Source organism: Chlorella variabilis, assembly GCF_000147415.1.
Source record: "Chlorella variabilis unplaced genomic scaffold CHLNCscaffold_16, whole genome shotgun sequence".
NCBI lineage: Eukaryota > Viridiplantae > Chlorophyta > Trebouxiophyceae > Chlorellales > Chlorellaceae > Chlorella > Chlorella variabilis.
Genome location: NW_005435072.1, coordinates 1,159,252 through 1,172,280, shown reverse-complemented (window position 1 = coordinate 1,172,280; position 13,029 = coordinate 1,159,252). Strand labels below are relative to the sequence as shown.

The 13,029-nt window shown below is 61.5% G+C and overlaps 3 protein-coding genes across 3 annotated transcripts; 2 read left to right on the top strand and 1 right to left on the bottom strand.

Annotated features, from left to right (window-relative positions):
• Positions 1 to 293: 293 nt before the first annotated feature.
• Positions 294 to 2,557, top strand: CHLNCDRAFT_136571 (hypothetical protein; the record flags this gene model as incomplete). Its single annotated transcript, XM_005845872.1, has 9 exons — positions 294 to 332; positions 519 to 662; positions 766 to 820; positions 966 to 1,054; positions 1,200 to 1,292; positions 1,397 to 1,503; positions 1,620 to 1,717; positions 2,007 to 2,133; positions 2,326 to 2,557. 9 exons carry the CDS (start codon positions 294 to 296, stop codon positions 2,555 to 2,557), a joined length of 984 nt encoding a protein of 327 aa, XP_005845934.1.
• A 1,408-nt stretch (positions 2,558 to 3,965) lies between these two features.
• CHLNCDRAFT_136569 (hypothetical protein) lies at positions 3,966 to 5,728 on the top strand (the record flags this gene model as incomplete). Its single annotated transcript, XM_005845871.1, has 8 exons — positions 3,966 to 4,023; positions 4,144 to 4,240; positions 4,352 to 4,523; positions 4,669 to 4,832; positions 4,997 to 5,081; positions 5,192 to 5,361; positions 5,521 to 5,593; positions 5,696 to 5,728. 8 exons carry the CDS (start codon positions 3,966 to 3,968, stop codon positions 5,726 to 5,728), a joined length of 852 nt encoding a protein of 283 aa, XP_005845933.1.
• Positions 5,729 to 6,613: 885 nt separating this feature from the next.
• Positions 6,614 to 12,548, bottom strand: CHLNCDRAFT_136568 (hypothetical protein; the record flags this gene model as incomplete). The annotated part of the gene is made up of 23 exons (XM_005845758.1): positions 6,614 to 6,874; positions 7,085 to 7,331; positions 7,431 to 7,491; positions 7,627 to 7,691; positions 7,806 to 7,892; positions 8,010 to 8,101; positions 8,183 to 8,296; positions 8,452 to 8,550; positions 8,672 to 8,728; positions 8,821 to 8,885; positions 9,014 to 9,164; positions 9,363 to 9,452; positions 9,716 to 10,004; positions 10,188 to 10,376; positions 10,509 to 10,556; positions 10,729 to 10,759; positions 10,916 to 11,013; positions 11,250 to 11,287; positions 11,408 to 11,492; positions 11,606 to 11,773; positions 11,936 to 11,980; positions 12,148 to 12,283; positions 12,461 to 12,548. 23 exons carry the CDS (start codon positions 12,546 to 12,548, stop codon positions 6,614 to 6,616), a joined length of 2,604 nt encoding a protein of 867 aa, XP_005845820.1.
• Between the last annotated feature and the right edge of the window lie 481 nt (positions 12,549 to 13,029).

Below are 13,029 nucleotides of genomic sequence, written 5' to 3'. Positions count from 1 at the left end.
CGATGCCGATGCAAGCTGAGGCAAGGAGGACGTCGCAAGGCCACGGCAGTACAGGCGCACTACAGGCGCACTACAGGCTCGCTGGCAGCTTCTTCGCAGCGCCCTGTAGCACCGCGTTTCGTTTGCCTCCCGCGGCCCACCGGCACTTCAACCCCTCAGCCGTCAATTCTGCAGTCGCAAACCACTCGCAACAACTTTTGGCAACCACACTCCAGCGCTTCAGTTCTTGCGGCAGGAAGATCAACAGCTCAGGCGCCAACTGCGGCAGGCGCTTGTGCACTAGCACCAACGGCATGCAGGCCGGCCAAGGCAGCGCCGCAGTGCTGCTGACGGTGCAGGCGGCGGAAATTCGGCGCGTTTCGGGAAAAGGCCTACACCAACAAGTTGTCGGGCAAGGCGCATTCACCATTTCTGCCGTGGACAAGCCAGCGCCGCAGCAGCAACGTCAGGGCAGTGCCTCTCCTGCAGCACAGCATGCGGCCCGCCCGCCCGCGCCAGCTCCGGCCGTGCCAGCGCAGCCCACCCGCCAGCTGCGCAAGGGCACGCCCGATGGCCAGTACGACAGCGATAGCTCAGAGGGCGGCGACAGCGGCTCCTGCAGCATTGTGGCGTCTGTGGGCAGCTTTTCGTGGGAGCTGTTGCCAGCCAGCCAGACGCTCAAGGTGTGTTGCCGTATTGTTGTTGCCGGCGCTCTGCCTGCCGCCGCACGCCTCGTGAGTCACCTGGCGCTGAGAGGCAGCCCTTCCTGTCTGTGTTCACCCTCAGGTGGGTGAGCTGACTTTCGTCTTCAGCACGGATCAGCAAGACTCGTTCCTCTTGGGTGAGCATGCCCCTGGACCAAAATCCGAGCAACAGGGCGGGGTCCACCGCGAGAAGCAACGCCTGCTGATCCGCTCCTGCACATCTAGCCTGAAACTCCGTCCATCCCTTGCTGTGAGCGCTTCCACCTGCCTGCATTTCTGCAGTGACCCTGGCGATGAACACGGATGCTGAGGCTGTGGGGATGCTGGAGGCCATCCTCGAGAGCTGTACCACCTTCAGGCACGGCTACTTTGTTCGCCCTGGCTGAACTCTGCCGGTGACCGAAATGCCACAGTTTACGTGGCCTGCTATGCGTTGGGCTTGCTCGGTCAACCCGCCGATGGCTACCGGCGTACTGCAGGGAGTCTACGACGCTGCTGGCAGACCCTCGGGCACAGGCGGGGGAGGTCGCTCTCGCCGAGCACGCCTACAAGAGCAGCCTCGCGCAAGGCGTGGAAGGCATGAGCAAGAGGCTCGCAACCGGCCTGCTGGTGAGTGGCAGGCTTGCCCTCCAGTTGTGCCACCTGCAACATTTGGCAGCAGCTCGGCTGTCAGAGCTGCTCTGTTACGAGAACAAGCTTACCCACGCCTGTAGGCCTCGGCTGCCTATGCTGCCAATAGCATCACCAAGAGCGCTGCCAAGCTGACACCTGCGGAGCCCACCGCCACACCAGTGGCTGTCTCCCCCAAGCTGAAGAAGAGGTGGGAACACAGGCAACTGCGAGAGTGGAATGTTTTGGGAAGTTGAGCGCTAGCTGCTTTTGCACAGCCATCCTGACAGACCCGCACAAGCTGACGAGCCTTCCCGCTGCCCACAGGCTGCGCCAGACGGAGCGGATGGCAGGCTTCACAGCCAAGGCGGTGCATGGAGCCGTCAGTGGCCTGGCGTGGATGGGTGCCAAAGTCGCTGGTGGCGGTGAGTGTCGGACATGTCGTGCCGCAAGGGAACGTTATTCCCCTTGCATTCTTGAAGCGGTCCTGATTTATCGAGGGTAGCTGATCTTTGTCAATGTCAAGGAGCCTAGATCCCCCTGTGGCCCAACATGCAGTGCTGCGGCTGGCGGGTGCAAACAAGCCGTTGAAGCCAGGGGAGGAGGCAGGCGAGTAGATAGCGACACCTACACACTTGTGATATAGTCTACAAGTCTGTTATGTGCCATAAGTCAGTCTCATCACTTATTTGACCACCCTGCTGACGGGTGCAGGCACGCTGCGCGAGATGGCGCAAGCCTCGGTACTTGGCTTCGGCGAAGTATGGGATGCGATGGAGAGCGCGGGCAAGGTAGTCTTGCTGTCAAGTCGCGACGGTGTTTCTGACGTTTTGCGTTTCAGGTGAGTGCAAAAAAATAAAATAAAATAAAATAAAATAAAATAAAATAAAATAAAATAAAATAAAATAAAATAAAATAAAATAAAATAAAAAAATAGGAGGTGAGTGCAAGAATGCATAAAGATTCAACCTTTTTGGCCGATTTGTCCTGCACCATGATGTCAACGGCAGGCTGTCTGCTGGGCATGATGTAGGTATGGTGACGATGCTGCGGAAGCGAGCGTGAGCAGCATGAATGCGGCGGGCCACTCAGCAGATGCGCTCTATGCAGTGCGCAAGATTGGCGTGAAAACAGTGGCCAAGGCAGCAGCCAAGACGACAGCCAAAGGCGTTCTACACCAGTGGGCTGGCCTGGAGGGCGGGCAGGTCAAGACCAGCAGCACTCCCGCCCCGCTGCCTGCCACGCCCACCGCCCCTGGGCCGTAAGCAGAGAGTCACATGACTGTACAGTGTGATGACTGAACAGACAACCACCCATACAAGCAGCCATTGCGACTTACAGGCCCCAGGCGACTACCGCGCCGCAACCGACGCGATGCCGTACCGTAACTGTACCATGGCAAGTTTCTGATGGTCAGGTCCCGCAGGAAAGCGTTGAACGATGCTATCAAAGATAGCTACCATGCCGAGCAGGGCCCCCCTCGCTGCCCTTGCCCGCCTGCTCGCGGCAGCAGAACCCTCGTCACTTCCCGCTGCCCTACTGGCACGCACGATATGCAGTTCGGGTCGCCAAGCAGCACCATATCACCTCATGAGCTCGGCAGCTGTCCAGCCACGCGTTGCAGCCGCTGGCCCATGGCACTTGGTTCGCCGCTCCCAAGCGGGACACCTGCTCAGGCAGTTCAGCAAACATGCAGCAGCGGAAGGTGAATGCGATGTAGGCCTGCCGCGGCTGGGGCCTGGACCCGCCTGCCCTCAGCCACCGCCCCGCCTCGGCTGCTAGCAAACACTCTGACACTTGCGCCGCACGCGTTCTGTGTCGCACCATGCAGAGGCGGGCATCCAAAAGGCGGTGGAGGACACGCTGCGGCCCAAGGTGCTGCGCTTTTTCGCCTTCATCATGATCTGCAGCGCAGGTCTCAACGTGGTGCCTGCAGTGGCGGCACAGTCGGTGGGCAACTGCCTAGCGTTGCTGGATGCGCAGCAGCCCTTCATGGTCAAGGCCGGCTGCAGCCGGCTGCAGCTGCTGATGCGGCTGGAGGCGGCGCGGCAAAAGGCGGTGGAGGTGGGAGCGGCGCGCAAGCTGCTGGGCTTGGTGCAGCGCCCCGATGCAGACCATGGTGAGGGAGCGGGGGAAGAGGGGAGGAGGGAGGGCGTCTGGCGCACAGAGGCACCGTGGCGTCTCGCCGCACCTGTCGTCATCCAGCGATGATTCTCCTGGCCTGGCGTGCTGCTCGCTTGATTCGCTCGTGCTCGCGCTGTGCAGGCGTGGTGGACTATGCGCTATCCACACTGGAGGTGCTGGTGGCATCCGACGCGGGGCTGCAGTCGCTGGCGGACGAGGGTGGGGCAGCAGCGCTAGAGTCGTACCTGGCGGGCGTGGAGCAAACACCGTTGACGGAAGATGCCGTGTGGCGCGCGCAGCAGCTGCTGGCGGCACTCGGTGCGATTTGAACACTGGCTGCGTTTCAATGAATACATCCTCCTGTAAGTTCGGAGGTTATCCAAGTTTAGTTTTCCTGTTTTTGCACTTGCCGCGAGCTCGCTCGCTGGAGCAGCTTCCTTGGGCGCTCCTGCCCGCCGGCCGCCTGGCGCCACCGCTTTTTCCTGCATGGAGTTGGCGGGAGTCTGCCCGCCCCCCCCCCCATCAACCGTGCATACACATAACGCCGCAATGGCACAGGACGAGCGGAAAGTGGAGCAGGATGACGAACTGGATGCTCTGTGGAATGGTGAGCCGCTCAGCACAGCCACCGAGACTGACAAATTAGGACACGGAGTGCATGCCGCTTTGCCGCTGAGCGTGCTGCCGCAGCATCTCTGGCTCCCACCGCCCGCCCGCCCGCCCACAGTTGAGCCGCCGCGCCGCCAGGCCGTGCAGCAGCCACAGCATGCAGATCCCAGCAGCTCCGAGGAAGACAGCTACTTCCAAACGTCGCAAGACGAGAGGTGCGCTGCTTTGGGGAGCGTCCTGGGTGCCATGGGCGAGATTGCTTGTGTTCTTGCTTGTGTTCGAGTTCTTGCTTGTGTTCGAGTTCTGTCCGTCTCTGCAAGGTGCAGCGAGGACAGCGCCGTGCAACAGGCTAGGGAGGCGGCTGCCCGGCTGAAGGACTACGGGGAGGATTTGGAGGCGGCGACGGCACAGCAGCCGCGTGCAGCGGCGGGGGCACTGCCGTCTGCGGCGGCGGCCTTCAACTCGGTGGACGGCCCACCTGCTTACCTGGACCCCGAGGTGCTACTGCTGCTTGCTTGCGTTGCTGGTATTGCAGGCTGGTGGATGGCGCACGCACAGGCCCTCTGCCTCGCATCCCCGGTCAGCCATTGTCCTGCACCCTTTTTGCCTAATGCTCCTGACCCCCTGTCCTACAACCTTACAGGCCACGCGGCCCCTGGCGGTGGCAGTGCATAAGGCCGTCAACAACGTGGGAGCAGACGGTGGCTCTTTGCCCGACCCGCACTCTCAGAACCGGCTCATGAACAAGCGGGGGCAGGCGGTTGGGGAGTGGGACGTGAGCCAGATGGCACCCAAGCTAAAGGAGCAGTGAGTGAATGGGGCACAACCTGCTATTGTGGGGGTGCTGCCGCTGCTGCTGTGCCGTAGGGTAGACTCCCGTCATGCTGCCCATCGCCACTTGTAAGCCGAATCCATAATGCCGTGGAGTGCTTTGTCGTTAACGTTCAGCTTTTCTCCCTTTCCTTGCGCAGGCAAGGAAAGGAAAAAGGTGTAATTACTGGTGCTGCGGTACGCTTCCGCACTGAGGACAGGGTTGGCACCGTCAGCGCGGCGCAGGTGCGTTGGTGGTCCTGGCGCTGTGGCGCAGTCGAGCTCCCAATGTGGCCAGTTCCAGCCATCTTTTCAGATGCCTGCTGATCTGTGGTGGTGCATGTGCCCTACCGCAGATTGCCATGCTGGGAGGGCAGTGGGGTGGAGACGAAGGGGTTGAGGAAGAGGCAGCGGGCGCAGGTCCCAGCGCCAAGCACCCTGTGCCCAAGGGCAAGCCCAGCAAGCCCATGGGCGTGGATGAGTTCTTGGACAAGGGCGTGGGCGGCGCGCTGCTGCCACGCAAGCGGTGCGTTGCCTGCCTTGCCTGCTGCGCTATGCTATGCTGCATATGACGTGCAGCTTGAAGCAGCTCGGTCGTGTTCTCTGCCATGATGCAGTACGGTGGGTGCAACTGCCGTCTTTCATTTTCAGCTCGATTGCCCGCTGATGCCCCATGCCTGTGCAGGCAAGACCGCAAGGACAAGGAGAAGGACAAACGGGTGCGGGGCCAGAGCACGCACGCCAACTGGAAGTCGGAGGTGGGGCTGCGACCTCGGTGGAATGTCGGAATGTGCACAGCACATTTGGTGGCTGCTGGACTGGGATTACATCACGTTGCTTGCTTGTTTGCATTGCTGCAGGCAGAAATGGTGCTGCGCCAGCAGTACGACTGAGCTGGGGAGCTTTTTGGCACGCCTAGCTTTGTGCTGACATACAATTAACGGGGTGGTGGATGGTTTTCCACCTAGCAGCTCCTTCTGTCGAGCTGCCCCCAACTCTGCCGCTGGTCGCGCGGCTGCAATGAAAGCTGGCGACTTCTTGTGACATGAGACATAGTGGAAACTGTTGTCACATGGGAAATACTGCATACTTTTGGTTGGCATTGGGATGCCTATCAGAGTGGTTCAGCAAATTCAGAACGAAACGCGGCAGAACCCTCGCGCTGCGCCAGTGTCAGTTCATCTTCAGACACAGTTCCTGACGTTGCCTGCTTCTGACTGGTCAGCATGCTCCGCGGCTGGCTGGGATGGTCGGCAGCCTGGGTCGGTCGGCAGCCTGAGACTCAGGGTGCGCGCTGGTGCCGATGGGGGGGCCGCCGCCTGCCGTGATTCTGCGTATTCGCCACCGCCGCCGCTGCCTGGCTGCAACGCATAGCCCTTGTATGCCTCTGAGCCATCCTGTTGAACAGGCTGTTGGGTCTGGGCTGTAAAAGTTGCCGTTTTGTGCCTTACTGACTGCAAATGCAGTGGTATACCATATGGCTTTGGCATCTGTTGTTGGCAAAACAATGGGGGTCAGCAGTGGCGTTGGCGGTGTCAATGGATGAGAGGGAGAGATAAGGAAAGGGCGAGAGAAAGCCAAAACAAACAAATGGGGCAGCCGAGAGAATGAAAAATGAGGTGGTACAGTTATTCCTTGTCAAAGAAATGAAAGGGTACGGTGCAAGACAACGGTACAATGGGCAGGAGTGCTCAGCATTGCGCGGGAAAAGCACGACATCAAGCCCGTGCAGGAACTGCAAGTTCACCAGCCGCAGCATTGTGCGTCATGAGTGTGTGTCATGAGCCAGTGGTCGCGGGCGCTGGGGGCGAAGTGAAGCGCGTGAAGGGTGACGAGCGGGAGCCAGAGGAGGAGGTGAGCACCAGGCGCCGCTGTAGGCTGCCCGAGCTGTCCTTCTCGCGGCGCGAGCGGCCGCTGCGGCTGCCCTGCGATCGCCCCGTGCCCGAGCTGGCGCCAGACAGGGGGCCGTGCGGCGAATGCACCCCTTCCCGGGACAGTTCCTCTGTCAGCTCAGTGACCAGGCTCTCCTCCAGGGCTGACTGCACGGAAGGGGACGGGGCAGGCCGGGGTGGCCGCCATGCTCCTGCCCCCGATGCCCTGCCTCCTGTCCGTGCGCCTGATGTTGGGGCTTCAGATGCGTTGCTATAAGGCCCCGCATCATGCTGCTGCTGCCCGTCCAACTGCTGCTGCTGCCGCTGGCTGTCGAGGCTGTTGCGGTGGCTGCCGGGCTGCGCGCCGGCGTCACCAACGCTGCTCTTAGTGAGCGGCGCATTACCGCTAGATGGGCCGAAGGCTCCAAAGGGCGTGGCCAAAGCAGAGGGCGAGGACAGCGCGGCCCCCGACCCAACAGACTGCAGCACCTCCAGCTGCGGCGGCATCGCATTGGCCTCTATCAGCCGCTCCACCAGCTCCGTGGAGGTGGGGCGCAGGGCGGGGTCGGGACTGAGGCAGCGATACATGAGTTGAACCACCTCGGCAGGGCACTCCTCGGGCACCCTGCGGGCAGGGAGGATCCGAAGGCAAAAGTAGGGCGCGGGCAGAGGGTAAAGCTCATGTGTTGACCCCCCTGCCAGCCTAGCAAGAAACGCCGCTCACTTTGGGTCGCGCAGCTGCCCGCGCACAGGTAGTTTGCCGGTGCAAATCTCCCAGAGGACCACTGCGGACAAGGCAGGCAGGCAAGCAAAGACGCAAGTGCGTGTGAGCAGCAAGGGGTGCAGGCTGAACATCATGGAGGATGCCAGCGGCGAACGCAGATTTTCTAGAAGGGTCCCAGAGCCAGCGAGCCGCGGACCTCCAAAGGAGTAGACATCGGCCTTGGCGCCGCACCGCTGGCCCATCAGCAGCTCCGGCGCCGACCTGTGATCGCAGAGGGCAAGGCGGGGGGAACGGGGAAATGAGGGCGAGGTGCAGGCAGAGCGTGGGAGGCAGCGGCAAAAGGCCCATGCTCTCTGGAGCACTCTGCCCACTCACCAGGCCAGCGTTCCTACCACGCCCGACACATAATCGCCCGCCATGATCTTGGCCATCCCCACATCGCCCACCTTGGCGGTGCCATCCCTGCAGGCAACAGCAAATTGAGGGCTGCTGGCAGGCACCCCCAGCTCCCCCTGCACCAAACTGCCCTCACCCCACCTGCCCTCCTCCACACTGTGCTGCACCTGGTGCCTGACCCACCTGGTCAGCAGCACGTTTGCCGACTTGATGTCGAGGTGCAGGATGCGTCGAGAGTGGAGGTAGACGAGCGCACGAGCGACATCCAGTGCGATCTGCACCATACACAGCATTGCATGAGAAAGCGAACACAGGCAGGGAGGCCGCCAGTGCCAGACAGTTGGACGCAGGCTTACCTTTTTGCCTTTGCGGTACCAGCTGACCTTCTTGCCACGCAGATTGTGGGTCAGGTTGCCGCCCTCCATGTACTCAGTCACCAGCAGCGTGCGCTGGTCCTTGAAGCAGGCACCCTGCAGGTCATGGACGGGAGGCAGTTGGCATGATATATTGTGCGGAGGACACGCCAGGAGAGGCTGTCATTGCAGGCCATGGCCCGGCGAGCCGGCAGGGGCGAGCCTCCCTAGGATCAGGCCGGCAGCATACATGTCTTCCAGCACCCGCCCACCTGGAACTGCAGGATGTTGGTGTCTCGGCAGGCACGCAGGATGGAGATCTCCTGCACAAAGTCTTCATCAGTCATGGATTTGAGCACCTCGGAGTTGACCTGCAGGTGGGTGGGGAGGGGCGGGAGCCAGATGTCAAGGCCACACAGGCCAACAGTACTAGTTTTTGGACTAACATGCAAATTGAATGGTGGTGGCAGCAGGGGCGGCGCAGCCACTCACGGAGCCCAGCGCCTTGACTGCCACAGGCTGCACTCCGTTGCGCATGGCTTTGTACACCTGCAGCGCCAGCATCAGGGAGAAAAATTGTACCTCCAAGACAGAGAATGTGAGAAAACAGCTGTTAACAGTTGCAGCCCACCTAAACTCACCGTGCCAAAGCCGCCAGAGCCAAGCTGCCAGTCTGCGCCATCCGGCCGCCTCAGGATCTCAATCTCTGCAGCAAAAGTACCATTGCAGCACGTCAGGATGCAAACGGATGTTTGCGGGGGGCTTGATTTGAAATCAATGCTGAGCAACAAGCCAACTTGACCATCCGCAGTTGCAGGTGGCAGCAGCACGCACCCTCTGGCCGTATCTCCCAGTCTGACAGCTGGAGCACCGACTGCTCCTTGGCAGACAGGCAGGGGGTGCTGTCACTGCTGGCACCGCCCCCCTCCATGGAAGTGCGGCCTGACGGCTGCAACTTGTCGCTGGTTGCCCCAGCAGAGGGCTGCTGTGGCAGCGAGCAACCCGAAGGGTACTGCTGTAAAGCCTGCTGGTAGTGGGGCAGCCACAGCGGGGCTGACTGTGCCCCCATGGACCCCCCTGCTGTGCTCATTGACGGCAATGCCTCGAGCTCTGCTGACCGGGCTTCTCTAAGGCAGGAGAGGCCCACAGTGCTGCGATACATCCCAACCCCGTTCTGCCCGACCGCCACGATGGCCGCGGCCGAGCCTGCACTGCTTGGAAGCTGAGGCGACGGCTTGCCGCTTGCCGGGTAAAACAGACCTGTCTCGGGATCCTGCAGGAACAAGGCACCCATGTCAAGATGGTCGACAGGCAGCACGCAGGCAAGCATACCATCAACTCTGCTCAACGGTGGGCAATTGCGCAACAGCAGGCCCCCAACAACAGGTGGGGCTATGTTTGCTGGTGCCTGCGTGGAGCCTAAAGCCATGGCCAAGAAAGCTGGCTTACCTGATAAAAGCTCTCTTTGGCGCTTGCAGCATGTTGCTCAGCAGCTCGTCGGCGCTGACGTCGCCGCCACAGCAATCCCGCCGCCACGGCGGCCACCACACCCGCCACCGCCACAGGCACCGCCACCGCGGCAACGGGGAAGCTGCTGCCGCCATCAGAGCTCCCGGATGGTGGCAGAGCTGCGCAGGCGGCGGTGTCGGATGCTAATGTGTCCAGGCAGAGCACATCTTCTGCGGCGCAGACCTGAAAGGGCGCTCCGGCTGGCGCCGTCGGACAAAGGTCTGGATTGCCGGGTTGAACAATGATGTCCTGCAGGTTTGCCAGCTCAGACCAGCTGGCGGGGATGGTGCCACTGAGGTCATTGCCGTAGATCGTCCTGCAGTCGCCCCCCAAAAGGCGTGGCAATCCATTAAGGGGCTGGGCGCGTAGCAGAGCCTGGGGCACACGCATGCGGAGTGGCAGCAATAGCACAAAACACAAGCCCAGCATAATGTTACGGAGGGCTCACAGGGCACGTAAGTTCCTGGGATAGGGGCCCCATTCCGGCAGTGGCCCCGACAGCCCCGTGTTGGACACATTCAGGTCCTGTAGCTGAGGCAGTGAGTCGTTTGCTGCGCCCCAGGCAGCAGGGAGGGTGCCGTTCAGGCCGGGGTTGTCTGATAGCGTCAGCTGCTTCAGCACAGTGAAGGACCCAGGCTCGCCCCACTCTGGTGGCAGTGTGCCAGTCAGGAGGTTGCCATGCAGCGTGCTGCAGGAGTCCAGTGTGTTGAGGGTGGAAGGCAGGGTCGTCAGAGCGAGTTGATTGCAAGTAGGAGCAGCTGAAGCGGATGGGTCCGAGGCTACAAAAACATCAACACTGGGCAAGGCAGCCTGTGCTCACAGATACTCTAGCGCTTGGGTTGCATTATAGGAGGAATTCCAGAAGTATCTGCAGAATGAAAGGTGGCAGGCGGTGGTGGTGATTGTGGTGTGCGTGGGTGGGTGGGGCGTAGGACCGCTGCCAGTTAGCCAGCCTCACAGTGAATGGGCCCTCCTGGCTCGTCTCAGCTGCGCCCCGCCCCAAGCACCCAAAGCTTTGTGGCAGCACTGCCCCAGCTCACCCCTGCGTTCCCCAGTCAGATGGCAGAGTGCCTGCATCGAGGGGCGCAAAACAAATGGCAGATAATCCCAGCAAACTCCTCAGACCAGCCTGTTTCCTCTTCAAATTGCAAAGCCGGTTCAAATTGCAGAGCCGGCAAAAAGGAGGGGGTCTGCCGTGGGGCCATCGCCATGCTGCCGCTGCCGCACCTGTGAACAGATTGTTCTCCAGCCGCACAATGGACATCGTGATCATGCCGTTGACGTACGAGGGCAGCGGCCCCGACATCTGGTTGTTGGCAAAGTTACTGCATGGGAAAGCATTGCCGCCGCCGTTGTCACACTGCTTTCATGGCACCTTCACCAAGCCCCGACTCCTTTCTCCAGCCCTACCCTGAAGCTGCTTTGCTGGCTGCAAGCTGCAACACAGATGCAAGCAAGCTGCTTGAGCATGCAAGACGACAACCGACACTGTAGGGAGACCAATGGGCTCGCGACTCACAATGACATGACACTCCAGAAGCTTGTGTTGGTGACAGCAAACCCGGCGGGGAATGGACCGCTGAGCCGGTTGCCTGCCAACTGCGGATGGTGGCAAGAGAGGCATTTGGCCAGCCACCTCAGGGCGCTGCTCAGTCGTGCAGCGGTACACGGGTAGTAAATACTGGAGCCCACTGGAGCCAACATCCTTCAATGTCTCACCTGCAGATCTGCCAACGTCTCAAAGGCCGGGCCTACTGACCAGACATCAGGCATGTTGCCCGTCAGCTGGTTGTCATTCAGGTTGCTGCAGGCCGACGAGGTATACCAGCAGGCGGGAGTCAGCGAGCGGCTGTGCGGCAAGGGTTCCAGCAAGCAGGCAACTTAACAATCTCGCCAGCCATGCTGCGGCAGCCTCACAGCTCAAGCAGTGCCCGGAAGCTGCGCGGCTCTCCCCACTCCAGCGGTAGAGGTCCCGACAGCTCATTGCCGTCCAAGTACAGGTAGGCTATGTGCTGCAGCCGGTGCAGGCCAGATGTCAGCTGGCCACGGAAGGGCACCGTGCAACTGCCTCGGCAGGGCAGGCGCCTGCAGTCAGGCAAGCGGGGGCAAACAGCATGCTGACAGTCAGAACGCTGACAACAGGAATTGACGTGCGACGATGCAGGTCAGCAACAGGATACCGTTGTGCATGTGACACGGCGCAAGTCCATTGCTGCTCAAGGCAAGGACAGATAGCCACATGCTTACAGCGCGGTCACAAAGTTGCCCGCCTGCGAGAGGTAAGGGTTGCACCTGCAAAAGGAGTGCGGGGCGGGGGGGTTGCCGCCCAGCCGGTTGGCCAGCCAGCCACACAGGCGGGGCATGCTGCACCCCAGACAAGTCTGTCGAGTCGTGGCGGTGCTGCGTTCCCAAGGCGGCCTGCATCAAGTGCACGAGGCTCCCCACCAATTCACACTCACTCTACACCGCTCCAGTTGCACAGGGGGAGGCAGTCTGGGTCGTCAGTGCATTGCGTCCACCCCTGCAGCCCCCGCGCGGCTGCCGCCTCATCCCAGTTGGTGATCCCAGCTTTGAACGTCAACAACAGATCGGCCTCTGCAAACAACAAACCAAAGCGGCGGCGGGGCGCCCTGGCAGAGGTGAGGCAAACGAGTGAAGATGGCACACCGCCGGCGGCAACAAAAAGCGGGGAGCCCGCTCTCAGGGGTGGTCTCGCCCGGGCCAGCCCCCGCCGGCCGCCTCACCGGCGACACCTTCCAACGCCCGACTCACCGCTTTCCGTGGCTGCACCCGTCGCCGAGGCGTCCATGGCCTCGCCGTGAAGCGCCAGCAGCAGCAAGGCCACCAGCGCCAGAGTCATGGGGCCCTGCTAAGCGTCTAGTGCTAGCCTGGGGGGCCGCGGCTGCGGGGTCTGTAGCAGAGAAGCGCGTGCCGGCTGGGGTGGGCACTCGGGCCAGCCTGTTAGACCCGTTGCGGGGACATTTCGCTTGGACAAAGGAAGTTGGCGGCAGGCGGCGAGGCCGGGGGGTTTCCGTCCCATGGGACGGCCCTCGTGGCAACTTGGCACCAGGGTGGCGCACTCGTCGAACCCCTGATTTGGATGTCTTCAGCCAACACGTCCAGACTGACGGGCAGCAACCACCCGCCGTGACACCGACGACGACCACCTCGCTTCCACCCCCCCCAAACGCCCGCTTGCAATGCATGCTTATTAGGTTCCAACCCTCCATAGGTTCCAAAGGACGGCGCCTGAATGGAGGGTGCAGGCGCCAGAATGGAGGGTGCAATAGTGGGATGCAGCGGGCGTGTGCACCCGCCGCTCCGCCCGCCGCAGCACCCCA